Below are 27,837 nucleotides of genomic sequence, written 5' to 3'. Positions count from 1 at the left end.
ATCCAGGACAGATGGCCAGTCCACCTCCGCTTAAAAGCTCCAAGGAAGGAAAGTCTACAACTTGCCAAGGGCGACAGTTCCTGCCAAAGAGCTCTTACTGTCAGAAAGTTTTTCTGAATGTTTAGTTGAAATCTCCTGTCTTGTAACTAGAAGCCACTGGTTTGAGTCCTACCCTCTAGAGCAGGAGAAAACAAGCTTGCTCCCTCTTCCATGTGACAACCCTTAAGATACATGAAGATGGCCATTAGATCTCCCCTCAGTCTCCTCTTTCCCAGGTTAGAAAACCCAGCTTCTCAACCCTTCCACATAAGTTTTTGTGTGCACACCCTCCTCCCCAGGTGCCAGGCCCAGATAAATAAGACACAGTACAGCATAGGTATGGGATTAAAATAGGCCACAACTTTATTAATTTCAGATGTAGGAAAACCTTGGCTTAGGCATTGGGCATGTATCCCTCTCAGCCCCCAGTTGGGGTCTGAGGCAAAGCAGGGACAGACAGGAATTTAGGGGGACACTGCAAAATGTGCATTTACGCAGCTTGTTCCCCTTTCTGTTCTGGGAGTTTGATCATACACCAAGCGCTGATGGTCAGTGACTCACCTTACAAACCCCTCTTAAGGGGCCCTGTTAACACCATTGCATGAGGGGTGTGTTACGCTACCTTCCCATTCTGTTGATGGACTAAAGGATTCTACCCAAGGCCTAAAACCGTGAAATTGCGGTCTCGCCACCAAGATCCCTACAGCTGAAAAAACCTAACAAATGTCCGCAATCCAGCCTTCAAGACCCTGCCTCATGTCCCACAACAACAGGTCGAGGTCAAATGCATGCCATCAGGAAGGAACAAATCTGGACTGTCAGCCTTAATGTCCAATTATTGAGGAGAATCGATGGCATTTGGGTATCAAAAGATCTATTATTAAAGATTAGGAAAGTGGAAATTCATTCAAAAACAATATCAGATCATAATCCAATTACGTTAAAATAAAAGGAAGAAAAATAAGAAGACGGAGAATCAATGAAAATTTACTAAATGATGAGAAAATAGTGGGAAAGGCAAGGGTGACCCTAAAAGAATATTTTGAGAACAATCTAAATCAGGGAACTGATATAAATATGGGATGGGATGCAAGCGAGGCAGTAAATCAAGGCTTCTTCATCCAACAAAATATAATCCAAAGAGAGAGATAACAGAAAATGGAGAAACTCTTGAAGGAGGTAAGAGAAAATGAAAATGAATAGGTTAAAAATCCAAAGAAGGAAATAGCAAAACAAAATATTAAGATATTACAGATGCAGCTCTCCATGATTTTGAATTATGAAATAGAACAAAAGATAAAAATATTAAGACTTTTTTTGTTAATTTGCTAAGAAGCCAGGTAGACTGCTTGCATGGCAAATAAAGAAAATACAAAAAGAGAGAATAATAGAGAAATTAATACAAGAAGGGAAGATATCAGAAGAACCCAAAGAAATATTATTGGAAGTTATATCAAGCAGAAGAGAAGAGATGAAAAAATATTTGGCACAGAATTATAACAAGTGAACAAAATCAATCAATTAAATCTGCCAACAACTATGATAGAGGTGCAACAATCAATTTCAAAAGCAAAGACAGGGAAATCTCCAGGCACAGACGGTTTATCTGAAGCATATTATAAGAAATTAGAAGACATACTGTCAGAACCAATGAAAGCAGTCATGAATGGAATTTTTTAAAAAGGGGAAATATCAAAATCATGGGAAGAAGCCTTCATCACTTTGATACCCAAACAAGGAACGGTTCCAACGTCAACCAAAAATTATAACCTATATCATTATTAAATAACGATTACAAAATATTTACTGACATACTGGCTAATAGATTACAAAGAGTACTTAATGAAATTATACACAAGGATCAAGCTGGCTTTCTACCATAGAATCATAGAGTTGGAAGAGACCACAAGGGCCATCGAGTCCAACCCCCTACCAAGCAGGAAACACCATCAGAGCACTCCTGACATATGGTTGTCAAGCCTCTGCTTAAAGACCTCCAAAGAAGGAGACTCCACCACACTCCTGGGCAGCAAATTCCACTGTCAAACAGCTCTTACTGTCAGGAAGTTCTTCCTAATGTTTAGGTAGAATCTTCTTTCTTGTAGTTTGGATCCCTTGCTCCGTGTCCGCTTCTCTGGAGCAGCAGAAAACAACCTTTCTCCCTCCTCTATATGACATCCTTTTATATATTTGAACACGGCTATCATATCACCCCTTAACCTCCTCTTCTCCAGGCTAAACATGCCCAGCACCCTTAGCCGTTCCTCATAAGGCATCGTTTCCAGGCCTTTGACCATTTTGGTTGCCCTCCTCTGGACACGTTCCAGTTTGTCAGTGTCCTTCTTGAATTGTGGTGCCCAGAACTGGACACAGTACTCCAGGTGAGGTCTGACCAGAGCAGAATACAGTGGCACTATTACTTCCCTTGATCTAGATGCTATACCCCTATTGATGCAGCCCAGAATTGCATTGGCTTTTTTAGCTGCCGCGTCACACTGTTGGCTCATGTCAAGTTTGTGGCATATGTACAATATAAGAAATATAATAGATATTTTAGAATATTTGGAATCCAGAACTGACCAAAAAGCAATTCTGATGCTGGTAGATTCCGAAAAGGCTTTTGACAACATCGCCTGGATTTTTATTGGGGGGGGGGAATAGAAGCTATGGGATGTGGGGGAAATTACAACAGGGGCATTTAGGCAATATACAGTGGTGCCTCGCAAGACGAAATTAATCCGTTCCGCGAGTCTCTTCGTCTAGCGGTTTCTTCGTCCTGCGAAGCAACCCTATTAGCGGCTTAGCGGATTAACGCTATTAGCGGTTTAGCAGCTATTAGCGGTTTAGCGGCTATTAAAGGCTTAGCGGATTAGCAGCTAAAAGGCTATTAGTGGCTTAGCGGCTTAGAAAGGGGGGGGAGCAAAAAAAATCGGAACACTCGCAAGACGTTTTCGTCTTGCAAAGCAAGCCCATAGGGAAAATCGTCTTGCGAAGCAGCTCAAAAACGGAAAACCCTTTCGTCTAGCGGGTTTTCCGTCTTGCGAGGCATTTGTCTTGCGGGGCACCACTGTATAGGGATCAGAGAGCAAAGCTGATATTGAACAACAAAATAACAGAGGAATTTAAGATAAGTAAGGGGAGCAGAGAAGGATGCCCCCTTCATTGTTCATCATGGTGCTAGAATTGCTAGTGATCGCTATAAGAAAAGACCAAGATGTAAAAGTATAACAGTGGGGGTGGGATCACATAAGATAAAGACTTCTGTGGATGACCTGATACTAACTACCGAAAACCCGGAGGAAAGTGTACCAAAAATAATAGAAAGAATCCTCGAATTTGGAAAGGCGAACTAATATCAGTGTACTGGAAGAAGCAAAGATCACTAGTGTTGAAGCAATGATTTTTCAACATCAGCTTCGTTGGACTGCTCATGTTGTACGGATGCCTGATGATCATCTTCCAAAGCAACTACTTTATTCCGAACTAAAAAAGGGAAAGCGTAATGCTGGTGGTCAACAAAAGAGGTTTAAAGACTGTCTCAAGGCAAATCTAAAAAAATGCTGTATAAACACTGACAACTGGGAAACACTGGCCTACGAGCGCTCCAGTTGGAGAACAGCCTTTACCAAAGTGGTCTTGGGCTTTGAAGACACTCGAACTCAGGATGCAAGAGAGAAACGTGCTAAGAGGAAGGCATGCTTGGCAAATCCACACTGTGATCAACTCCTGCCCGGAATCACATGTGGATCCAGAATTGGCCTCCACAGTCATCTACGGACTCATTGTTAAAACCGTGTTTATGGAAGACAATCTTACTCGGCTACGAGTGATCACCAAAGAAGAAGTAAAGCAAAGAATATGTCTATACAATAAAAAGAAGAATTACAAACAATTTCAGGACTAAAGATAGTAAATAAGGCTAAATATCTGGGAATTTGGTTGACAAACAAAAAAACTAATCTATTTAATGATAATAATTTGGAAATTTGGAAAGAAATTAAAAAGGATCTGGATATTTGGAGTAGGTTAAAATTATCATTCAGTGGTATCAGTAGTAAAAATGAACATGCTTCCCAAAATGATGTTCTTATTTCAAATGATACCAGTAATTGGAGGGATAGGTTGTTTTAAACTATGGCAAAAAGATTTATCAAGATTCATTTGGCGGTATAAAAAACCAAGAATCAAACACAAATTTCCTTTCTTCCTCATCCTCAGCAGGTTTCCAGGGTCAACTAGAAGCAGCTCTGCCAGCCAGCCTTCCTCCAGGGCAATTTCTTTTGGCAACCTGGGAGGAGTTCAGCAGCCTCTCCTCAGCTCCAGCCAATGCAGTACAGTGGTGCCCCGCAAGACGAACGCCTCGCAAGATGGAAAACCCGCTAGACGAAAGGGTTTTCCGTTTTGGAGGCGCTTCGCAAATAGAATTTCCCTATGGGCTTCCTTCGCAAGACGAAAGCCCATAGGGAAATCTCCGGGACAGCGGGGAAGCACAGCGCGTCTTCCCCACTGTCCTCGGACCTCCTCCGAAGGCTGGCGGTGGGGCGGAGAGACCTCCTCCCGCCGCCAGGCTTCGGAAGGCTCCTCCGAAGGCTGGCGGTGGGGTGGAGAGACCTTCTCCCCGCGCCAGCCTTCGGATGGCTGTCCTGAAGACTTGCGGTGGGAGGAGGGTTTTCCTTCCCACCGCCAACATTCAGAATGCTGTTCTGAATGTTGGCGGTGGGGAGGAAAAACCCTCCTCCCACCGCAAGCCCCGGGAACAGAGAAGAAGCGCTGCGCCCCTTCCCCTCTGTTCCCATACCTGTCCTGAAGGCTTGCGGTGGGGAGAAAAGCCCTTCTCCGCACCGCCAGCCTGGCAAGCGGTTTCCATAGGAACGCATTAATTGATTTTCAATACATTCCTATGGGAAAACGTGCTTCGCAAGACGAAAAACTCGCAAGAAGAAAAAACTTGCGGAACGAATTAATTTCGTCTTGCGAGGCACCACTGTACCTTTTTCTTCCACTACTCTCTATCCTCTGATCAGCACCTCGTAACTGGGCTACCACATCAGCCCTCACCACCTGCAGCTGTTGGTCTATCCAGAGGCGTAGGAAGGTCAGGTGGTACCCGGTGTGGAAAATTTCTTGTCACCCCCTCCCCAAATTGTTGTTTGGTTTTTTTTGCCTGCAAAAATGGTTTTACATTATTTCATATTTTCTTAGAAAGGAATGTGGATTCTGAGCCTTTGATAACAAGTAGGCGACTATGGACAGATACTTAAATCTACAGGATGGATTGTGTTTTGGCTTGTGTTATTTTATTTATATTTATTGTTTATTTATTTAATAAAATTTATTTTAAAAAAAACCTGCAAAGTGGTTTACCAAAACAAAAAACAAAAAAATAACAGCAGTAAAATCAAGAAAAATTAACAATACTACTTTAAAACATACAAAAGCTAAAATATTAAGATTAAAATTACTTCAACTTCCTAAGCATCTAGGCATGCTTGCCTAAAAAAGAATGCCTTTAGCAGGTGCCTGAAAAGAGTCTAGCAAAGGCATGTGCTTTGTTGAAATTTCAGCCTTCACGACATAGGAAAACGGCCAAGTAAACAGCTATTTTCGTGGAGGAGGGTCAAGATATTAACTGATATGCATGAATTTTCATATATATATATATATATATATATATGCAGGTTTTGGTGTCTTCGGGTGTCTTCCCGTGTAAGAGTTGGGGTGTCTAGGCGACGTTTCGACGAGGTCTCACTCGTCATCTTCAGGCTGGTGCTTTCGGCTTCTTGTTACTGGAACAGAGCAGGATCTCAGTGTTTTAGTTCCTATAAATACTGTTGAGGGGGTGTGGTGTATAGCCTCCGACGTTCTGGGCAGAGAGGAAGTTCCCAGGTTAGTGTGACTTTTCTTCTTTTGTTCCTTAATTACTTGAGGGATATCTTGAGTGATTTCTTGAGTGATATTCTGAGTACCACTTAGGAGGGTCATTAAGTGTGGATTAGTTGCTAAAGCTTTCGTGTCTTGACCTCTTGAGCTTGTGAAGAGTTTTTCTGAGAAGATGGCTGTACTGCACTTAGTTGTGCTCTGGCTTGGCTTCGTGTATAGGGGCGAGCTGTGGTTTTGTGCCCTGTGCCAGCCAGATCTGTGTAGGGATTGCAGGGGGGTGCAGCATCCGGAGGTGCCACTATGGTTTGGCTACTGGATGGTGTCTGTAATTTATCTGTGGAGAGGGTCTGGGTTTGGGTCTGGTGTGGTTGATTGGTGATGGCGTTCTGTGTGCCTCTGGTTCTGGTGTCGGTTTTTGTGGGGAGGGCTAATTTCCAGATGTCTGGCAGGCGGGACGTGTCGTCACGCTTGTTCATGTTGTGAGGGTGTTTCTCTATCTCGATGGCTTCCATGATTATTCTCTTGTGGTGATGTTCCATGTTAAAGAGCAATTTGGAATCTGCAAAATTAATTTCGTGTCCTGTTTCTTTCATGTGTTGGAAAAGAGAGGAAGTTTTTTCTTCTTTTTTGACGGCATTCTTGTGTTCTGCGATACGTGCATTTATTCGTCTGTTTGTTTGTCCAATGTACGTGGCTGGGCAGACTTTGCAGGGTATTTCATAGACCCCTTGGTTTTCCAACTGGATTTTATCTTTGGGGTTTCTGAGGATATTGGCTATTTTTTGGTTGGTGCAAAAGGCTGTTTTGATATTGTGTTTATGGAGGATTTTGCTAATTTTATCTGTAGTGCCCTTGATATAAGGAAGGAGGGCCATGCCATTGTTTTCTTCTGTGTCTTGGTTTTTGGGGGGTGTTTCTTTTTGGATTAGCTTCGTAACCCTGTTTTGCTGGTATCCATTGGCGATTAACACATTTGAGAGATTCTGTAACTCAGTTGTCAAGTGGTCTTTGTCAGCCAGGCGTTTGGTTCTGGAGATGAGAGTCTTGGCTACGGAGTTTATTTGTGCAGGGTGGTGGTGTGATTGTGCATGTAAGTAGCGGTTGGTGTGTGTTTTTTTCCGGTAGATAGTGTGTCCTAGGGAGCCATCAGGTTTTTTGTAGATTAGGACGTCAAGGAAGGGAAGTTGGTTGTTGGCTTCTATTTCCATAGTGAATTGTATTTTGGGGTGTAGGCTGTTGAGATGTGTGAGGAAGCTATCTAGTTTTTCTTTCCCGTGTGGCCAAATTACAAAGGTGTCGTCAACATATCTGAGCCAAAGTTTGGGTTTGTGTTCTGACTTGTCTAAAGCATTGGTTTCAAAGTGTTCCATGTACAAATTTGCGATGACCGGTGAGAGGGGTGATCCCATAGGTGCTCCTTCTATCTGTTTGTATCTTTGTCCATTGTGGATGAAGTACGTGTTGGTTAGGCAGTGGTTGGTCAGGTCCAGGATGTATTCGGGGGGTTTGTATTTGTTTTGAATGGCTGTCAAGGCTTCATTAATGGGCACTTGTGTGAAGAGAGATACAACATCGAAGCTCACAAGTAGGTCATCGGGATGTAGGTTTTGCTTCTTTATTGTTTCTATGAACTGGAAGGAGTTAGTAACGTGTGAAGCGATGGATTCTGCATAGGGCTGAAGTTGCTTAGCGAGAAATTTAGCGAGATTTTGTAGAGGTGAGCCTATGGAGCTGACTATTGGTCTGAGTGGTGTTCCTTCTTTGTGTATCTTGGGGAGACCGTAGAGTTTGGGGCATCTGGATGATTTTTCTCTGGGGATGATTCTTAGCTGGATTTCTTCACTGATAGGAGAGGCTTTTATTTTGGATTTGGTGGTTTTTTCCAGATAGGTGGTGGGATCTGTTTTTATAGGTTGGTAGGTAGGGTCTTGGAGTAGATTTGATAGTTTTGCTTGGTAGTCCGATGTGTTCATCACAACAGTGGCATTACCTTTGTCTGCTGGGAGAATGATTATGTTGTTGTCTTTCCTCAGGTTGGTGAGTGCTTTCTGTTCTTCTTTGTGTAAATTGCTTCTGGGTGGTTTGCTGGAGCAGAGGATGTTGGTGACTTCAAGTCTGATTTTATTGGCTTCATCTGGGTTGATTTTGGTTAGGCTAGCTTCGACTCCGCATATGATGTTTTCCGTGGGGATGCGTCTCGGGGCGACTGCACAGTTGAAACCTTTGGAGAGTACTTTGGTTTCAGTTGAGGTGAGGATCCTGTCTGATATGTTATGTACTGTTTGTTTCATGGGTTGTTGTGGAGGGTGGCTGGGCTTCTGGCGTTTCTCTAGTTTGTGGAGTTTGTTGGTGTGTCTGTCTGTCTTATGTGAGGTCTCAGTTTCAGCTCTCCAGACGGCTAGTTGTTTGCATTTGTCCCAGAGTGCAGGGTGGATTTTGTTACAGAGTTTGAGGTGAAGAGTGAGCAGATCTTTGTTGGTTTGGTTTAGTAGGTATCTTTTCTTATGTATTTCGTTTCTGATTAGGGATAGTTCAGTTCGTTTCAGGATCCTTTCGGTAGCTGGGGTTTTAGAGTGGAATTTAAGTTGGAAGCATGTGGGAATTAAGTTGTTGTCTCGGCAGTTGCGTAGGAACAAGAGATCACATAAGATGGTGGCTCTTCGGATTTCTAGTTTCTCGTAGGTTCTTGTCAGCTGGAAGGTTTCCTCCCCGTAGAGGTGAGATATTTGCTTTCGTAGATTTTCACGGGTACAGGAATGCAGGTTTTGGTGTCTTCGGGTGTCTTCCCGTGTAAGAGTTGGGGTGTCTAGGCGACGTTTCGACGAGGTCTCACTCGTCATCTTCAGGCTGGTGCTTTCGGCTTCTTGTTACTGGAACAGAGCAGGATCTCAGTGTTTTAGTTCCTATAAATACTGTTGAGGGGGTGTGGTGTATAGCCTCCGACGTTCTGGTACTCAGAATATCACTCAAGAAATCACTCAAGATATCCCTCAAGTAATTAAGGAACAAAAGAAGAAAAGTCACACTAACCTGGGAACTTCCTCTCTGCCCAGAACGTCGGAGGCTATACACCACACCCCCTCAACAGTATTTATAGGAACTAAAACACTGAGATCCTGCTCTGTTCCAGTAACAAGAAGCCGAAAGCACCAGCCTGAAGATGACGAGTGAGACCTCGTCGAAACGTCGCCTAGACACCCCAACTCTTACACGGGAAGACACCCGAAGACACCAAAACCTGCATTCCTGTACCCGTGAAAATCTACGAAAGCAAATATCTCACCTCTACGGGGAGGAAACCTTCCAGCTGACAAGAACCTACGAGAAACTAGAAATCCGAAGAGCCACCATCTTATGTGATCTCTTGTTCCTACGCAACTGCCGAGACAACAACTTAATTCCCACATGCTTCCAACTTAAATTCCACTCTAAAACCCCAGCTACCGAAAGGATCCTGAAACGAACTGAACTATCCCTAATCAGAAACGAAATACATAAGAAAAGATACCTACTAAACCAAACCAACAAAGATCTGCTCACTCTTCACCTCAAACTCTGTAACAAAATCCACCCTGCACTCTGGGACAAATGCAAACAACTAGCCGTCTGGAGAGCTGAAACTGAGACCTCACATAAGACAGACAGACACACCAACAAACTCCACAAACTAGAGAAACGCCAGAAGCCCAGCCACCCTCCACAACAACCCATGAAACAAACAGTACATAACATATCAGACAGGATCCTCACCTCAACTGAAACCAAAGTACTCTCCAAAGGTTTCAACTTTGCAGTCGCCCCGAGACGCATCCCCACGGAAAACATCATATGCGGAGTCGAAGCTAGCCTAACCAAAATCAACCCAGATGAAGCCAATAAAATCAGACTTGAAGTCACCAACATCCTCTGCTCCAGCAAACCACCCAGAAGCAATTTACACAAAGAAGAACAGAAAGCACTCACCAACCTGAGGAAAGACAACAACATAATCATTCTCCCAGCAGACAAAGGTAATGCCACTGTTGTGATGAACACATCGGACTACCAAGCAAAACTATCAAATCTACTCCAAGACCCTACCTACCAACCTATAAAAACAGATCCCACCACCTATCTGGAAAAAACCACCAAATCCAAAATAAAAGCCTCTCCTATCAGTGAAGAAATCCAGCTAAGAATCATCCCCAGAGAAAAATCATCCAGATGCCCCAAACTCTACGGTCTCCCCAAGATACACAAAGAAGGAACACCACTCAGACCAATAGTCAGCTCCATAGGCTCACCTCTACAAAATCTCGCTAAATTTCTCGCTAAGCAACTTCAGCCCTATGCAGAATCCATCGCTTCACACGTTACTAACTCCTTCCAGTTCATAGAAACAATAAAGAAGCAAAACCTACATCCCGATGACCTACTTGTGAGCTTCGATGTTGTATCTCTCTTCACACAAGTGCCCATTAATGAAGCCTTGACAGCCATTCAAAACAAATACAAACCCCCCGAATACATCCTGGACCTGACCAACCACTGCCTAACCAACACGTACTTCATCCACAATGGACAAAGATACAAACAGATAGAAGGAGCACCTATGGGATCACCCCTCTCACCGGTCATCGCAAATTTGTACATGGAACACTTTGAAACCAATGCTTTAGACAAGTCAGAACACAAACCCAAACTTTGGCTCAGATATGTTGACGACACCTTTGTAATTTGGCCACACGGGAAAGAAAAACTAGATAGCTTCCTCACACATCTCAACAGCCTACACCCCAAAATACAATTCACTATGGAAATAGAAGCCAACAACCAACTTCCCTTCCTTGACGTCCTAATCTACAAAAAACCTGATGGCTCCCTAGGACACACTATCTACCGGAAAAAAACACACACCAACCGCTACTTACATGCACAATCACACCACCACCCTGCACAAATAAACTCCGTAGCCAAGACTCTCATCTCCAGAACCAAACGCCTGGCTGACAAAGACCACTTGACAACTGAGTTACAGAATCTCTCAAATGTGTTAATCGCCAATGGATACCAGCAAAACAGGGTTACGAAGCTAATCCAAAAAGAAACACCCCCCAAAAACCAAGACACAGAAGAAAACAATGGCATGGCCCTCCTTCCTTATATCAAGGGCACTACAGATAAAATTAGCAAAATCCTCCATAAACACAATATCAAAACAGCCTTTTGCACCAACCAAAAAATAGCCAATATCCTCAGAAACCCCAAAGATAAAATCCAGTTGGAAAACCAAGGGGTCTATGAAATACCCTGCAAAGTCTGCCCAGCCACGTACATTGGACAAACAAACAGACGAATAAATGCACGTATCGCAGAACACAAGAATGCCGTCAAAAAAGAAGAAAAAACTTCCTCTCTTTTCCAACACATGAAAGAAACAGGACACGAAATTAATTTTGCAGATTCCAAATTGCTCTTTAACATGGAACATCACCACAAGAGAATAATCATGGAAGCCATCGAGATAGAGAAACACCCTCACAACATGAACAAGCGTGACGACACGTCCCGCCTGCCAGACATCTGGAAATTAGCCCTCCCCACAAAAACCGACACCAGAACCAGAGGCACACAGAACGCCATCACCAATCAACCACACCAGACCCAAACCCAGACCCTCTCCACAGATAAATTACAGACACCATCCAGTAGCCAAACCATAGTGGCACCTCCGGATGCTGCACCCCCCTGCAATCCCTACACAGATCTGGCTGGCACAGGGCACAAAACCACAGCTCGCCCCTATACACGAAGCCAAGCCAGAGCACAACTAAGTGCAGTACAGCCATCTTCTCAGAAAAACTCTTCACAAGCTCAAGAGGTCAAGACACGAAAGCTTTAGCAACTAATCCACACTTAATGACCCTCCTAAGTGGTACTCAGAATATCACTCAAGAAATCACTCAAGATATCCCTCAAGTAATTAAGGAACAAAAGAAGAAAAGTCACACTAACCTGGGAACTTCCTCTCTGCCCAGAACGTCGGAGGCTATACACCACACCCCCTCAACAGTATTTATAGGAACTAAAACACTGAGATCCTGCTCTGTTCCAGTAACAAGAAGCCGAAAGCACCAGCCTGAAGATGACGAGTGAGACCTCGTCGAAACGTCGCCTAGACACCCCAACTCTTACACGGGAAGACACCCGAAGACACCAAAACCTGCAGAAAACATATATATATATATATATATATATATATATATATATAAAGATTTTCAAAAAATTACAAAAGAAAAAGAAAAAAGAAAAAAGAAAAATACAAAATAAAAATAGTTAAAAAACAGTTCAGTCTTTCCATCACATATTTTTCATTTGCTTATTTCCCGGACCTCCTCACGCCTTCCTTTTCTGTATTCCAGTTCAAATTGTTAATTCAGCAAATCCCTCCCCTCTTCATTCATCTTAATCTTCAATTTTTAAATATTGTAACATTAATTTTTTACCTATTAATAACCATTTTCTCATATTCCCTTATACCATTACAGCAAAAGGCCACTTAGTTTCTATCCAACATCATTCTAACATTCATTAATTTTACAGTATTTCTGTAAATAATCTTTGAACTTTTTCCAATCGTCTTCCACCGAGTCTTCTCCCTGGTCTCGGATTCTGCCAGTCATTTCTGCCAGTTCCATATAGTCCATCACCTTCATCTGCCATTCTTCCAAGGTGGGTAGATCTTGTGTCTTCCAATACTTTGCGATAAGTATTCTTGCTGCTGTTGTAGCATACATAAAGAAAGTTCTATCCTTCTTTGGCACCAATTGGCTGACCATGCCCAGGAGAAAGGCCTCTGGTTTCTTCAGGAAGGTATATTTAAATACCTTTTTCATTTCATTATAAATCATCTCCCAGAAAGCCTTAATCCTTGGGCATGTCCACCAAAGGTGAAAGAATGTACCTTCCGTTTCTTTACATTTCCAACATTTATTATCGGGCAAATGATAGATTTTTGTAAGCTTGACTGGTGTCATGTACCACCTGTATATGATTTTCATAATATTCTCTCTTAGGGCATTACATGCCGTAAATTTCATACCTGTTTCCATAACTGTTCCCAGTCAGCCATCATTATGTTATGTCCAACATCTTGTGCCCATTTAATCATAGCAGATCTCACCGTTTCATCCTGTGTATTCCATTTCAACAGCAAGTTATACATCTTTGACAAAATCTTAGTTTTGGGTTCTAGCAGTTCTGTTTCTAATTTTGATTTTTTCCACCTGGAAGCCAATTTTCTTGTCCAAATTGTATGCCTCCATTATCGCTTGCTGGTCCCCTTTGGAGGACCCCTTCCCAGTCTACCGGCACCTCCACGTCTACCCAGTCACATGGGATGGGGAGACGAGTGCTCTCCGGCCTACTTGCTGCGGAGGCTGGAGCTGCTCGGTCTACCGGGTGCTGGGGGAGGCGTAGACTGCCCGGGGTAGTCGTGAAGTCTGCCAAAGGCATCCGGAAAACATCCACTAAATAATAATATTTAGCTATATTATCCCTAGTGTAGTAAGATGCCTTTGGAGCAGGCATTTTTTTTTAAAAAAAAAAGTTTTTTATGAACGACCCTAGTAGGGCAGTAATTGTTCCTTGATAATTTGTCACCCCCCCTCCATGATGGCACCTGGGGTGACCCACCCCCCGCCCCCCTCTCCTTCCCCCCTGGGTCTATCAGGTGTTTTATATCTTGTGGAGAGGCCCTCCCTTCAGCAAACTGCTGGCTTTGGCACTCCTCCATCAGCTTCATTTTGCTCAAGGAGTACTGCTATTCCTCCCTCCATTTTGACTTCAGGCGCATGTTGCTCCTAGGCCTTCTCTCCAGGAAAAACAGATCCCACTTTTGACATCAGTGTTACAAACATTGGGTGCCACTCCTGCTCTCTGCCAAGCAGTAGCAAGATTCCAGGGGGTTCCAGGCACTCACCGAGAATCTGTGTTCCTTTGGAGAATTGAGACACAGCGAAGACACATATCTGCCCATTGTAAACTGCTTCAAGATCTTTCAGGTAGTAAGCAGTATATAAAAGGAAATAATAACAACAACAACAAGGATTCCAGAATCACCTGAAAAAGGGTTGGTGGGACCTGCTTCTTGGCAAGATGAGTTTGCACGTGATCAACTGTTGGCTTCGAAAAAGGCTGTGGGAGGGGGGAAAAGGATTTTTTAAATTAAATTTCCCCCCCAATACTTTATTATGAAGTTAAAATAACAATCCAGTAAGAAATACAAAGAAGGGAGGGATAATTATTTTTAATGGGCTAAAGATAGTTTGAGGGACGCGGGTGGCGCTGTGGGTAAAACCTCAGCGCCTAGGACTTGGCGATCACATGGTCAGCGGTTCAAATCCTGGCGGCGGGGTGCACTCCCATCGTTCGGTCCCAGCGCCTGCCAACCTAGCAGTTCAAAAGCACCTCTGGGTGCAAGTAGATAAATAGGGACCGCTTACCAGCGGGAAGGTAAACGGCGTTCCATGTGCTGCGCTGGCTCGCCAGATGCAGCTTGTCACGCTGGCCACATGACCTGGAAATGTCTGCGGACAGCGCTGGCTCCCGGCCTATAGAGTGAGATGAGCGCACAACCCTAGAGTCTGGCAAGACTGGCCCCTACGGGCAGGGGTACCTTTACCTTTACCTTTAAAGATGGTTTGAGGCGGGGGGGGGGGAGCCAGCAAAGTGCTTTCATTTATTAATTAAAATACGTATATACTACTGTTTCTCATATAGATAAATAGATAAACAGCTGTTTACTGTCCTCACCAGCTTATGCTAAATATTTTCATGGGCGGAAGAAGAAAATTGGTATATAGCACTCAAAACAGGCATTACAGCTGAAGCAGAGGAAGCCACGACTTCTGTGTAAATCAACGAGACGTTTCTTCCTGGCTTCCAATCCTTTTAACAAAAGCACTGCTTTAAGTGGCTTTTAAAGGGTCCCGGTCCCTCACTGTGTTTAAAGAAGTGCTGCATTCCAGTCCCTGGCTAGGCCTCCACGTTAAGACATCTCTGTCTGGTTTTAAGTCCTAGCTTTTAACTAATCCCGGGAGGATGTGCTTACATACGTGTGAGCAGGAGAGCAGCTCTTTCATTATATAGGTGTCGTAGATCTGCCGGCTCCTGCTGAGACGATCCTCCTCCGAGTCCAGTTTTTCATATTCTTTAATCTGCAAGACACAAATGTGGTGATTCAGCACACTGAGCCTTTGAGCTCCTCGATTCCTCCTTTGATGGCTCTTCTCTTGGCTTTCCCACTGCCAGACGACTGAATAACTGGAGAAACTCCCCAAAACCCAACAACAGCAAGGTTGAGCTCAGCGGCAGAGCACCTGCCTTGCATGCAGGAGGTACCAGGATCCAATGGTAGGGCTGGGAGACACTCCTGCCTGCAATGCTGGAGAGCTGCTGCCGGTCAGTGTAGAAATGGAACAACTCAGTGTGTCAGGGGTTTAGAAGCAGAGGCAAGGGCAAGGGAGGAAACAGAGAGCGAAGGGGAGGAGGCAGAAGAAAAGATGAGTGATGACGACGACCCGAGATCTCCGAGTCTTTCCAGTGAATCAGAGGATTCACAGAAAGGAGCACCAGTGGCCAGGGCAAGGGGGGAGTCTAGGGGGGCACCCCAGGAAGATAGAGCCAGAGGGGACTCAGAGGAGAGCAGTTGGAAATCGGGACCAGCGTCACCGCCAGAGAGCAGGGAAGAGGAAAGGAGCCAGGGGGCAAGCGCTGGCAGCTCACCACAGGAGGGAGGGCACGAGTCAGGAGTGGCCACACCTCCATCGGGGAGCGAAGAAACGGTTAAGCGGAAAGTGGAAGGTTGGGCGCGCGCGCCAAGTTCAAATGCAGAGGAAGGTGGCGCAGTAAGCAGCCCGGAAAGGGAGCCAGGTCCTAAAGCCCGGCGCAAGGAGACAGGAGGGTCCGGGGGGTCAGCGTCAGAAGAATCCCGGAAGGAAGAGACCCCGGGGGGTAGAGGGACCCAGAGGAGGACAGTCAGGCGGAAAAGGTGGAGCCGGGCTAGGATATTAAGTTGGTGCACACGGGGCGGAGACTCAGACGGAGCTTCGCCGACCTAGCTACTAGACGTAGAGTTGCGCGCAGCAGCGTGAGAATGGAAACTGTGACTCAATAAAGACTTTTACTTAATGATCGCTGGCTAGCGTGATCCTCTGTGAGCTAGGATCTTCAAGCAGCTCTGACAGTAAGCTCCGTCTCAGAATTGTGGGCATCTACAGCCTCGAGGAGGGGAGAGAAGCAGGTGCCTACTAGCGAGCTCACGAACGGCAGACGACATGACGGCTGAGCAGCAGATAGAGGAACTCAGAAAAGCAGTGTCACAACTGAATGCCGAGGCTCTCGCATCCAGGAAGAGAGAGGAGGCAGCTGCCGCCTGCAGGGATCTCCAGGTCAGGTTAGACGTGCTTACAAAGCAGACACCCAGGCAGGAGGGAATTGGGTTGGCGAGACGAACAGGCGGTCTGGTCTCTCACTTCGATGGGAACCTGCAACAGTATCCCAACTTTAGAGCAGACGTACTGTGCGCACTGCAACTGCTGAATAAAGACTTTAGAGATGAGCAAGAGAAAGTGGGATTCATCATGTCCCATTTGCATGGGGATGCTAAAGCATGGCTGCGCAATTTATGGAGAGATAAGGATCCGGCGCTCCAAAATGCGGATGCCTTTATTAAAGCGATGGATGGGTGTTTTTTATCAAGCATTGACGTGGATCTTGCCCGGAAGGAGGTGCATGGACTAAGGCAAGGGAGGGCCAGCGTGAGGCAGTACCATGCCCGCTTTTTCGCTTTGGTCAGTGCCCTGGAATGGGACAGAGATTCGGCCCCTGTAAGAGACCTCTTTTGGGAGGGGCTGCAGAGCTCGATTAAAGATGAGATCGCGAGGGGGGAGAGACCCCGGACCACCCAGGAGGTCGTTCAGAGGGCACTGGCAGTGGGGGTGCGGCTGGAAGAACGTCCGTGGAGCAGGGACGAAGGGCGTGGAGGGCGCGAACCAGCCAGGGGCTCCTCCTTCCTTCCCAGAGAAGCAGCGCGTGCGCAATCCACGCCTCCGCCAGGAGGAGGAGCGGAACCTATGGAGGTTGGAGGTGCAAGGGCTCAGTCAGCAACCAGAGCCCTAGCACCGGCAGCAGTGAAAGCGAAGCCTCCTAGAGGGAACAGGAAGTGTTACGTCTGTGAGGAGCCAGGGCATATGGCGAAAGAGTGTCCCCAGAGGCTCCACAAGCTCACTGCAGCCTCAGCAATGGTGACTGCAGCAACTCAGCAAGGAGGACCACAGCAGGGAAACGACGCAGTCTGGCTGGAGGAAGAGGCCCTGGGGCCCAGCCAGACGTGTTAGTGCCGCAGTCCCCAGAGATTTTACAGCCTGTGAACCCCCTCCCGCCCAAACCAGTAGTGAGGCTCACCGCATCTCTCCAGCTGCCCAATGGAATCACCATGGACGTGCCAATCACAGTTGACTCGGGCAGCAATGCGGACTTTATAGGGCAGGACTTTGTCGACAAACACGCTATACAGTTGCTGCCGGCCACACTGCCCCTGCAGGTTGTCACGGTGGATGGCAGGGAGTTGCTAGGGGGGCAAGTGGTGAAGCAGACGCCACCGATGGCGATGCGACTTGGGAATCACAAGGAAATCATCAGCTTCAATGTCACTCAACTATCGGATACGCCCATTGTATTGGGAATGAGTTGGCTGGACAAGCACAGCCCAACGCTGGCTTGGTACCAGAGGCAGCTGATCTTCGGCTCTTCCTTTTGTGCTGAACACTGCATCGTGCCCCGGCAGGAAGGAGAGGAAGAGGAGTCACAGCTGCTGCTAGGCACGCTGCAAGCGATTCCCCACAAGTACGCAGAATTTTTGGAAGTTTTCTGCGAGAAGGAGGCAGACAGGCTACCCCCTCACAGACCATATGACTGCAAAATTGACCTGCTGCCGGGGGTGGCGCTGCCTAAAGGGAAACTGTATTCCATGTCAGAGGACGAACTGCAGGAACTCAAAGAGTTCATAGATCATAATTTGGAGCGCGGTTTCATCCGAGAGTCCAAGGCAGCGGGGGGCAGTCCTGTATTCTTTGTTAAAAAGCGAGACACGCCCCAAAAAAGACTGGTAGTGGACTATCGCATTTTAAACAATGGGACCAAGCCATCGGACTTCCCCATGCCCCGAATCGACGACCTCCTGGCGAAGGTGCGGAAGGGAAAAGTGTTCACCAAGTTAGACCTGCGAGGGGCGTACAACCTCATTCGCATGCGGGAGGGAGATGAGTGGAAGACGGCCATGTTCACGCCACTGGGTACCTACGAATATAGAGTTATGCCTTTTGGATTGCAAAATGGCTCCCACGTTTTTCAAGCTTTCATGCATCACGTGTTGGCGGGACTTCTCTACAAGACGTGCGTCTGTTTCTTAGATGACATCCTGATCTTTTCGGAATCGCAGCAGGAGCATGACGGACACGTCAAGGAAGTGCTGAGCAGGCTAAAGCAACATAGGCTCTACGCCAAGCTGGAGAAGTGCCAATTTGACGTGACGGAGGTGGATTTTCTGGGCTACAAGTTGTCTGACAAGGGGCTCGCCATGGACAGCGCCAAGGTTCGAGCGGTATTGGATTGGAAGAGTCCACGCAACCGGAAAGAGGTCCAACGGTTTGTCGGCTTTGCGAACTTCTATCGCAAGTTTATCAAGGGCTTCGCTATGCAGACAGCGGCCATCATAGACACGCTTAGCTCCAAGAAAAAGAAGTTCGTTTGGACAGAGCAGGCGGAGCAGTCCTTTCAGGCACTCAAGCGTCTCTTCGCGTCGGAAGAGCAGCTGCTTCACGTCAACCCCAGCAGGCCGATGAGGGTGGAGACAGACGCCTCGGACAGAGCCGTGGGGGCGGTCCTGCTGCAAAAGGACCCGCAGGGGGTGTGGCGACCGGGAGCGTTTTACTCCAGGAAGCTCAGCAAGTCCGAGCAGAACTACACCATCTGGGACAGGGAGTTGCTGGCCATTCATGCAGCGTTCAAAGCGTGGAGGCACTTCCTGATCGGCGCCAAGCACACGGTGCAGGTTTGCACGGACCACAAGAATCTGGAGCACTGGCGCACGGCACAGTTCCTAAACCAGAGGCAGATACGTTGGGCTGAGTTCTTTGCGAACTTCGACTTCCGCATAGAGTATGTCCCGGGGGACACCAACATCATGGCGGACGCTCTCTCCCGTAAGCCACAGTATCTGGAGGACGCAACGCCAGCAGCCGCCATGCACATCTTCGCACCAACAGTGTGGGCGTGCGCCGCGGCAACCGTGGACCTGGAGGCGGTGCGACGAGCGTTGCAGGATGACTCCTTCGCGCAAGCAAAGATGGCAGAGATGCAAAGGGGCAAGGCAGCGGCCGACGGTTTCCAGCTACGAGATGGTTTGCTCATCCGTAAAGGGGCCATCTACGTGCCGGGAGACGACCTTCGCGCCAAGGTGCTGCAGCAGCTGCACGACGCGCCCACTGCCGGGCACTTCGGCAAGGAGAAGACGTTGGAATTAGTAGCCAGGGATTTCTGGTGGCCTGGAATGAGAGGGGAGGTCGCAGACTACGTGGCGAGGTGTGACACCTGCCAGAGGGCCAAGCCAGTGCACAGACCGCCGGCCGGACTGTTGGAACCGCTGCAAACTCCGGTCGAACCTTGGGAAAGGGTGGCCCTGGACTTTGTCACGGATCTGCCCAGCTCGAGGGGCAAGACGGCAGTGCTGGTGGTGGTGGACCTGTTTTCCAAGATGGCACATTTCATTCCGTGTGCTAAGGTGGCCACGGCGGAGCAAACCGCCAAACTGTTCATAGACCACGTGTTCAAGGTTCACGGTCTGCCACGGTCTATTCTGTCCGACCGGGGGCGGCAGTTCATCTCGAATTTCTGGCAGAAGCTGATGGGCTTCCTGAACGTCAAGATCAACCTGGCGTCGGCGAGACACCCGCAGACCAACGGGCAAGCGGAGCGGGTCAATGCCATCATGCAGCAGTACCTGAGATGTTATGCAAATCAACAGCCTGCGACGTGGGTGGATTACCTGCCGCTTGCCGAGTTCGCCTACAACAACACGAAACACGTCTCCACGGGGGTCACGCCGTTCTTCGCCAACAACGGGAGGCACCCCAGAACCTTCCCGGGACTGGAAAGAATGGGGGAGGGGGAGCCGCAGACAGCAGATGCGTTCGCGTCGGAGCTGCAGGAAGTCCACGATCAGCTGAGGCGCCACCTGGAGCTGGCCAAGCACGCGTACAAGGTACAAGCGGACAAACACAGAAGGGTTGGCGAAGAGCTCCACGTGGGAGACTGGGTCTGGTTAGCAGCCCACGCAGTGCCGGCCAGGTCGTTGGCCAAGAAGAAACTAGGGCATAAACAACTGGGGCCCTACCAAGTCGAAGAGCAGGTCAACCCGGTAGCTTTCAGACTGGCACTTCCGGAGGGTTCCAGAATGCATCCGGTATTCCACAGATCGGTGCTCACTCCCTACAAGGCACCGCACAGGTTCCAGGAACCCGGAACGGCGCCGAGTCCGGTCAGAGACAGAACAGGGCACGCGGGAGTGGCACAGAAGGAGCGCATCAACGAAGTCACGGAGATTTTGGACTCCAGATGGGGGGAAGAGGGGGTAGAATACTTTCTCGCCAAGGAGGGCACCCCGGCCAGTGCGAACAGCTGGGTGCCGGGCTACGCCTTGGACGAACCTCTGCTCAAAGACGAGTTTCATGCCCTCTTCCCACATAGACCTATGCCAGCAGACTTTTTCGACGACTGGCTTTTCACGCCCACGCTTTCGGCCAGCACGTTCCGGGGGTTCGACTCGGACGAGGACCCGACACGAGACGTCCGTTCCCCGGAGGGGTCACCCTCGGGATCTGCATCAGAACCCTCGTATTGGTGGGACGATAGGCCAGAGGAGCAGTTCCGCAGAAAGTGGCTGGACTGCTCAGGACGAGCAACGCCGCCAGGAGGAAGTGAGGGAGAGACGGACATGGACATTTTCGGGGACGACCCTGGTTTCGAGCACGGCGGCACAGAGATGGAAGCGGAGGTGACCGTCGTCGACGAGAGCAGGGAGGAAGACCCGGGAGACTTCAGATGGAGACCCGCCACGGGAAGCGAACGATATCCGACGTTCGTCCCTTTGCAACAGCAGCACCCAGCTCCAGCACCGGAAGGAGGGGAGGGGGGAATGGGGGGCTTCGAGGGGGGGATGGATGTCAGGGGTTTAGAAGCAGAGGCAAGGGCAAGGGAGGAAACAGAGAGCGAAGGGGAGGAGGCAGAAGAAAAGATGAGTGATGACGACGACCCGAGATCTCCGAGTCTTTCCAGTGAATCAGAGGATTCACAGAAAGGAGCACCAGTGGCCAGGGCAAGGGGGGAGTCTAGGGGGGCACCCCAGGAAGATAGAGCCAGAGGGGACTCAGAGGAGAGCAGTTGGAAATCGGGACCAGCGTCACCGCCAGAGAGCAGGGAAGAGGAAAGGAGCCAGGGGGCAAGCGCTGGCAGCTCACCACAGGAGGGAGGGCACGAGTCAGGAGTGGCCACACCTCCATCGGGGAGCGAAGAAACGGTTAAGCGGAAAGTGGAAGGTTGGGCGCGCGCGCCAAGTTCAAATGCAGAGGAAGGTGGCGCAGTAAGCAGCCCGGAAAGGGAGCCAGGTCCTAAAGCCCGGCGCAAGGAGACAGGAGGGTCCGGGGGGTCAGCGTCAGAAGAATCCCGGAAGGAAGAGACCCCGGGGGGTAGAGGGACCCAGAGGAGGACAGTCAGGCGGAAAAGGTGGAGCCGGGCTAGGATATTAAGTTGGTGCACACGGGGCGGAGACTCAGACGGAGCTTCGCCGACCTAGCTACTAGACGTAGAGTTGCGCGCAGCAGCGTGAGAATGGAAACTGTGACTCAATAAAGACTTTTACTTAATGATCGCTGGCTAGCGTGATCCTCTGTGAGCTAGGATCTTCAAGCAGCTCTGACACAGTGTAAGGCAATGTCCTAAGTTCAACACTCCAGGCCACTTTGGCTACATCTGGAGGCAGTGAAAGCCATTCTTTGTGCGGCTGATAGAGCGGCAAAGAGCTTGATCATAAAATCATAGTTGGAATGAACCCAAAGGGTTATCTAGCCCAATGCAGGTATCACAGCTTGAGAAACCTTGTCTTTCAAAGCAGATTAGTGTCACATTCTAGCTACGTTGCCAAATGCATGCCACTCTCCCCTTTTTACAATGCTCTTCCAGAAAAGGGGAGCTCTCCTAAGATTTCTCTCCCCAGGTGACCAGTACACAGTCCAAGCAGGGCGGCTACGGCCAGCACCAGGCGCTCTCTTCCTTCCCTACCTCTCAGACCCTGGGCTATTTTGGGAAAGGCCAGAGCAGCCTTCCTGGTGCTGGAAAGCAGGCCAGGGGTTCACAAGCTGCAATCAAGCCTCTTACCCTAACTGACTCAGCTCCATCCGTTAATTCCTCTAATCAGTTTCCATGGAAAAGAGACTTCTGCATTTACATCAGGCCTGCAGCGGCATTGACACCAGGAAAGGATTTGCGGGGGAACGGAACAGCTGCTTAAGCCTCATTAACAGGCAGCTCTGGGTTGCGTGTAGATGCTAGTTGATTGTGGTTGCCCCATATTCAGGATGTGTTGGCACCAGAGCCCCTTGGTATGATCCTCAGCATAAGGGCCAAGAGCCTCAGAGGAGCCATGGGTCCACCCAGCCCAGCATCCTGTCTCCAGCAGCCACTGCCTCTGGGAAGCCTACCAACAGGGCATGAAGGCAATCCCCAATCTGTGTGCCACCAGAAATTAAATGAGCGGCTTCTGTGAGCCCCCAACGCTCCTTCAACCAAGGAGGGCAGTCTGCTTGTGTGGGCAGTGCTCCTCCCACTCCACCTGAAGGCCGGCAGTTCTGTTGCATCTCTACACAGAGCAGGGCATTCAATCATGCCAGGCTCCCAGATGAACCGGGGGCCTGCCTCCAGAGGAGGGCTTTTGATGGATCTCTGCATGATACACTGCTCCTTTGTTAGCCTCCCACAGGGCTGTGTAGGCCTGTTGCATTTCCATATTGAGCAAAATGAAATAAACCTATCACTCTGAGACATCACCTTGCCAACAAAGTTCCGTATAGTAAAAGCTATGGTTTTCCCAGTTGTGATGTATGGAAGTGAAAGCTGGACCATAAAGAAGGCTGATCGCCAGACTCTTGAGAGTCCCATGGACTGCAAGAAGATCAAACCTCTCCATTCTTAAGGAAATCATCCCTGAGTGCTCACTGGAAGAACAGATCCTGAAGCTGAGGCTCCAAGACTTTGGCCACCTCATAAGACTCGACTCCCTGGAAAAGACCCTGATGTTGGGAAAGATGGAGGGTGCAAGGAGAAGGGGACGACAGAGGACGAGATGGTGGGACAGTTTTCTCGAAGCTACCAGCATGAGTTTGACCAAACTGCGGGAAGCAGCGGAAGACAGGAGTGCCTGGCATGCTCTGGTCCATGGGGTCACGAAGAGTCGGAAACGACTAAACGACTAAACAACAACAAAAATAAAAAATGTTTGTTTACACAAGCCTGTCCAGATATAGAGGGTGCAGGTATGTTTTTAGTTTATTGCTGGTTTTAATTTTTAAATTTTTTAAAATTGTTCTTACTAATAATTTTATTGTTCTTTTTGTAACCTGCTTTGAGAGTTTTAAATGTATTATTATTATTATTATTATTATTATTATTATTATTATTATACCACCCTATACCTGGGGCTCTCAGTGCACAGAATAAAATAAAGAATAAAAACCACAAAATACATAATAAAAATTAAAACAACCCAATCTCCCCCCCAAAAAACCCCCACATTTTAAAAGGGCATACGATGTAAATCGGATCAACAAAAGGCCTAGTTAAAAAGGAATGTTTCTGCCTGGTGCCTAAAGGTGTACAATGAAGGCGCTGGGCGAACCTCCCTGGGGAGAGCCTTCCACAGACAGGGAGCCACTGCAGAGAAGGCCCATTCTTGTGTTGCCATCCTCTGAACCTCTTGAGGAGGAGGCACACGAAGGAGGGCCTCAGAAGCTGATCTCAGGGTTCGAGTAGGTTCATATGGGAAGAGGCAGTCCTTGAGGTATTGCGGTCCTGAGTCGTTTAAGGCTTTATAGGTTAAAATCAGCACTTTGAACTGGGCCCAGAAACTAACTGGTAACCAGTGCAGTCAGACCAGGATTGGTGTAATATGCTCAAACTGTCTTGCTCTGGTGAGCAACCTGGCTGCTGAATTCTGCACCAGCTGAAGTTTCCGAGGCAGCCCTATGTATAACGCATTGCAGTAATCTAATTAAACAACATACAAATTTTATGAAATAAATAAATGTAAGTCACTGGGTGAGGGGTCCCAAACCAGGACTTTCAGCAGCCACTCTCAACAGCTCTGTTCGTCTCCTTTGCTGCAATGTCTCTAAAAGCTGTCATGTACTGAGTCAGACCCTTGGTCAATCCATCTTGCTCAATGCTGTCTACTGTCTGGCAGCAATGGCAGGGGACTTTCCCAGTCGTACCTGGAGATGCTGCCAGGGACTGAACCTGCAACAAGGCGGCGGCTCTGTCCCCTAGGCTACAGCCCTACCGTGGAAGAAAGGGGAGGAAGAAACACTCTGGCCTGCAGTTCCAGCTGGGACAGAATCAGCTGACTTCCCAGCGTGAAGACTGTCAGCTTGAATCAGCACTCACCAACAGGACACCCTCCAGATGTTTTGGACTACACAACCCCCATCAGCTCCAGTCAAGCATGACAGCGCTGGCTGATAGGAGTTGTAGTCCACATCATCTGGAAGGGACTACGTTTGCAAAGGCTGCTCTACATACGCATATATTACCCCCCTCTAATACACACCCATTTGACAGCTATGGCTGAATCATTCCCAATAAATCCTTAATCGTGACTCGCACAGCAACAGGTGAGATTCTATTTCTGCATTTAAGGATGTGTTGATGTGCCTGGATTTCTTCTGCTCTCATTGAGAATAAGAAAGGGATCAAATGTAGCATAATTCCATGAAGGACCTGTGATTAATCAGCCAGGAGGTTTTTTTAAAAAAAGATTCTAATACTTATTTTTTTAAAACTGAAGGTGGCAACCACCACATTATATATTTATTTATGACTTCTATTAGCTTGCCATTTTGCCCAAAAGGCTGCCGTTGTTTACCTTTGGAAGGAAGGAAGAAACCCTCACCACTAGCCATGCTGCTGGGGCTGATGGGAGTTGCAGTCCAGCAACATCTGGAGAACACCAGGTTGGGGAAGAGGAGAGGAGGCAATATCCAGATCCCAATATAAGCCTATTTCGTATGTTCTTATAACAGAGTATCTTTTCATATTTTCTTATTTATTCCCTATTGCATAACAAATACACCAGAACCAAAAACATACTCAATTTCTTTTCTTCCTAGAATTTATTGTGGTTGTAGAGAAACACTGAAAAGTCCAAGGAAAAGAGGGAGATCCTTTCTTGGGCATTTAAGAATGGAGAGGGAGGGGCTGAATGGTTCTGAACTCAAAAAGGGAAGTTTGCACTACGAGAAGACCTTGGTAATACATCAGTCAAGAGTGGAAATATTTAAAGATATTCCAAAACACCTTTTGGACCTCAGGTTCAATTTTGGAGATTTGGTTGCTCTGTTGAGAAGGAACAAAATTATCTTCAGGTGGGAATTCCCTCAAGGCCTATCCTTCAGCTTCAAAGGAAGGAAAATTAAAATAAGATCAGTAGAAGATAAAATAAAGTTTCTGTCTAACTACGAAGAAGATCTACAGAAGGGAACTGGAAAAGAGCCCACAAAATTGGACAGAAGATCACCAGACAGAGGATCAGAGCAAAGAGCACTGGAGAGATCATCATCAAACAGGGGAACGCTGGACATATCGACATTATCTTTTGGATTGGACCCCCCAGTGAACGTGCCAACACTATTACCAACAGAAGAGGAGCAAGCTTTGGGGGCAGTTGGGGGGGGGTACCAAAGCAACCACATGATGGCGCTGCAGGTCCTGAGCTGGAATGTGAATGGACTGAACAGCCCAGAAAAAAGGCGGAGAGTATTTCATTTATTGAAAAAAGAGCATTTGGACTTGATTTGTTTACAAGAAACACATGTGACAAGGTTACACAGGAAGTTATTGAATAACAAAAGATTAGGCCAAGAATGTATTTCATCGGATAAAGTCAAAAAAAGAGGAGTGGTCCTCTACGCAAAGGAGAGCCTATCACCAAAATTTATATTCAAAGATGATCAAGGAAGATTTGTAGCAATTGAAATTCAAACACAAGGAGAAAAATTTCTGATAATAGGTATTTATGCACCAAATGAAGGGAAACCGGAATTCTTTAAAAAGCTACATGAGACCCTGATGGACTATTTGGATTACAATATGATTTTGATGGGAGACATGAATGGCGTAGTGTCTACAAATATGGATAAGGCACAAAGACAAATAGTTACCAAGGATGGAAGACTACCCAAAACTTTTTTTGATATGACTGAAAATATGGACTTAGTTGATATTTGGAGAATGAAGAACCCTCTGGGAAGAGAGGGAACTTTCTTCTCCGAGGCTAAAATGACATGGACAAGAATCGACCAAATTTGGGTAACCAGAGGACTGGCTCCGAAGATTAGCAAAGTTGAAATTTGCCCCAAGACCTGTTCCGATCACAATGCAGTGAAGATGGAAATGAAATTGATGCCAATTGGTTCCTTTAGATGGAGGATGAATGATTCTCTGTTTAGGAATGAAGAATTTACTAAGAAGGCCCAAAAAACTTTGAGAGACTACTTCGAGATAAACATGAACACTACTGTGAAAAAAAGAGTAATCTGGGATGCAAGCAAAGCTGTCATGAGAGGATTCTTGATACAACAGAATGCAATTAAGAAGAGAATGCAAAATGAGAAAAAAAGATAAAATTTTGGAAAAAATAAAGGAAGGAGAGAAGAAATTGAGGGTGAAACCAAAGTCCCAGGAGATTTTGAAAGAGATAAAGCTATATCAAGTACAATACATGAAAATGATGAATCAGGAAACAGAATGGAAGATCAAACAGATGAGACAAAGGACATTTGAATCGGCAGATAAGTGCGGGAAATTGCTGGCTTGGCAAATGAAAAAAAGACAAAAGCTTAATATTATCACAAATTTGGAAGTGGAAGGAAAGAATATACAGAATCCAGGGGAAATTAGAAAGTGCTTCCAGAGGTATTTTAAACAACTATATACACAGGAGAAGCAGAAAGAAATGGATATTGATAATTTTTTGAAAATGAATGGACTATAAAACATTTCCCAAGAAAACAAATTAATGCTGAATTATAAAATAACGGAACAGGAAGTAGAAGGGGCCATTCAGAACATGCAATTAGGTAAATCTCCAGGACCAGATGGACTGACGTCTAGATATTATAGATCTTTGAAAGAATGGTTAATACAACCTTTAAAGGAAGTCTGTAATGAAATATTGGAAGGGAAAAGGGCACCAGAGTCGTGGAAGGAAGCGTACATTACTCTTATACCGAAAATAGAGACTGAAAAGACACAGCTTAAGAACTACCGCCCCATATCGTTGTTTAATGTGGATTACAAAATTTTTGCAGACATTTTGGCTAAAAGATTAAAAAAAGGTGTTAGCAGACGAAATTCATAAAGACCAAGCGGGCTTTCTTCCGGGCAGACACTTGTCTGACAATACGAGGAATATAATTAATATTTTAGAAAAATTACAAGTGAAGATCAATACTAAAGCAGTCTTGATATTTGTGGACATGGAGAAAGCCTTGGACAACATTTCCTGGAGTTTTATGAAGAAGAATTTATTGGGGATGGGGGTTGGGTCAAGGC

At 46.9% G+C, this 27,837-nt stretch overlaps 1 protein-coding gene across 5 annotated transcripts in view; it reads right to left on the bottom strand.

The window, feature by feature from the left end:
- The window catches only part of GRK3 (G protein-coupled receptor kinase 3), a 151,049-nt gene that overhangs the window by 54,034 nt on the left and 69,178 nt on the right, over positions 1 to 27,837 (bottom strand). For all 5 annotated transcript variants that reach the window (XM_083470938.1, XM_083470940.1, XM_083470939.1 and 2 more), the window contains 2 exons: positions 15,015 to 15,116; positions 14,020 to 14,094 (listed from right to left, as the gene is read on the bottom strand). In XM_083470938.1, coding sequence (XP_083327064.1) covers positions 14,020 to 14,094; positions 15,015 to 15,116 — 177 coding nt within the window. The remainder of the gene's footprint in view (positions 1 to 14,019; positions 14,095 to 15,014; positions 15,117 to 27,837) is intronic.

Source organism: Podarcis liolepis (genome assembly GCF_965112155.1).
Source record: "Podarcis liolepis genome assembly, chromosome: 13".
Lineage (NCBI taxonomy): Eukaryota > Metazoa > Chordata > Lepidosauria > Squamata > Lacertidae > Podarcis > Podarcis liolepis.
The sequence above is the reverse complement of the archived record's forward strand: the minus strand, read 5'-3'. Positions and strand labels throughout refer to the sequence as shown.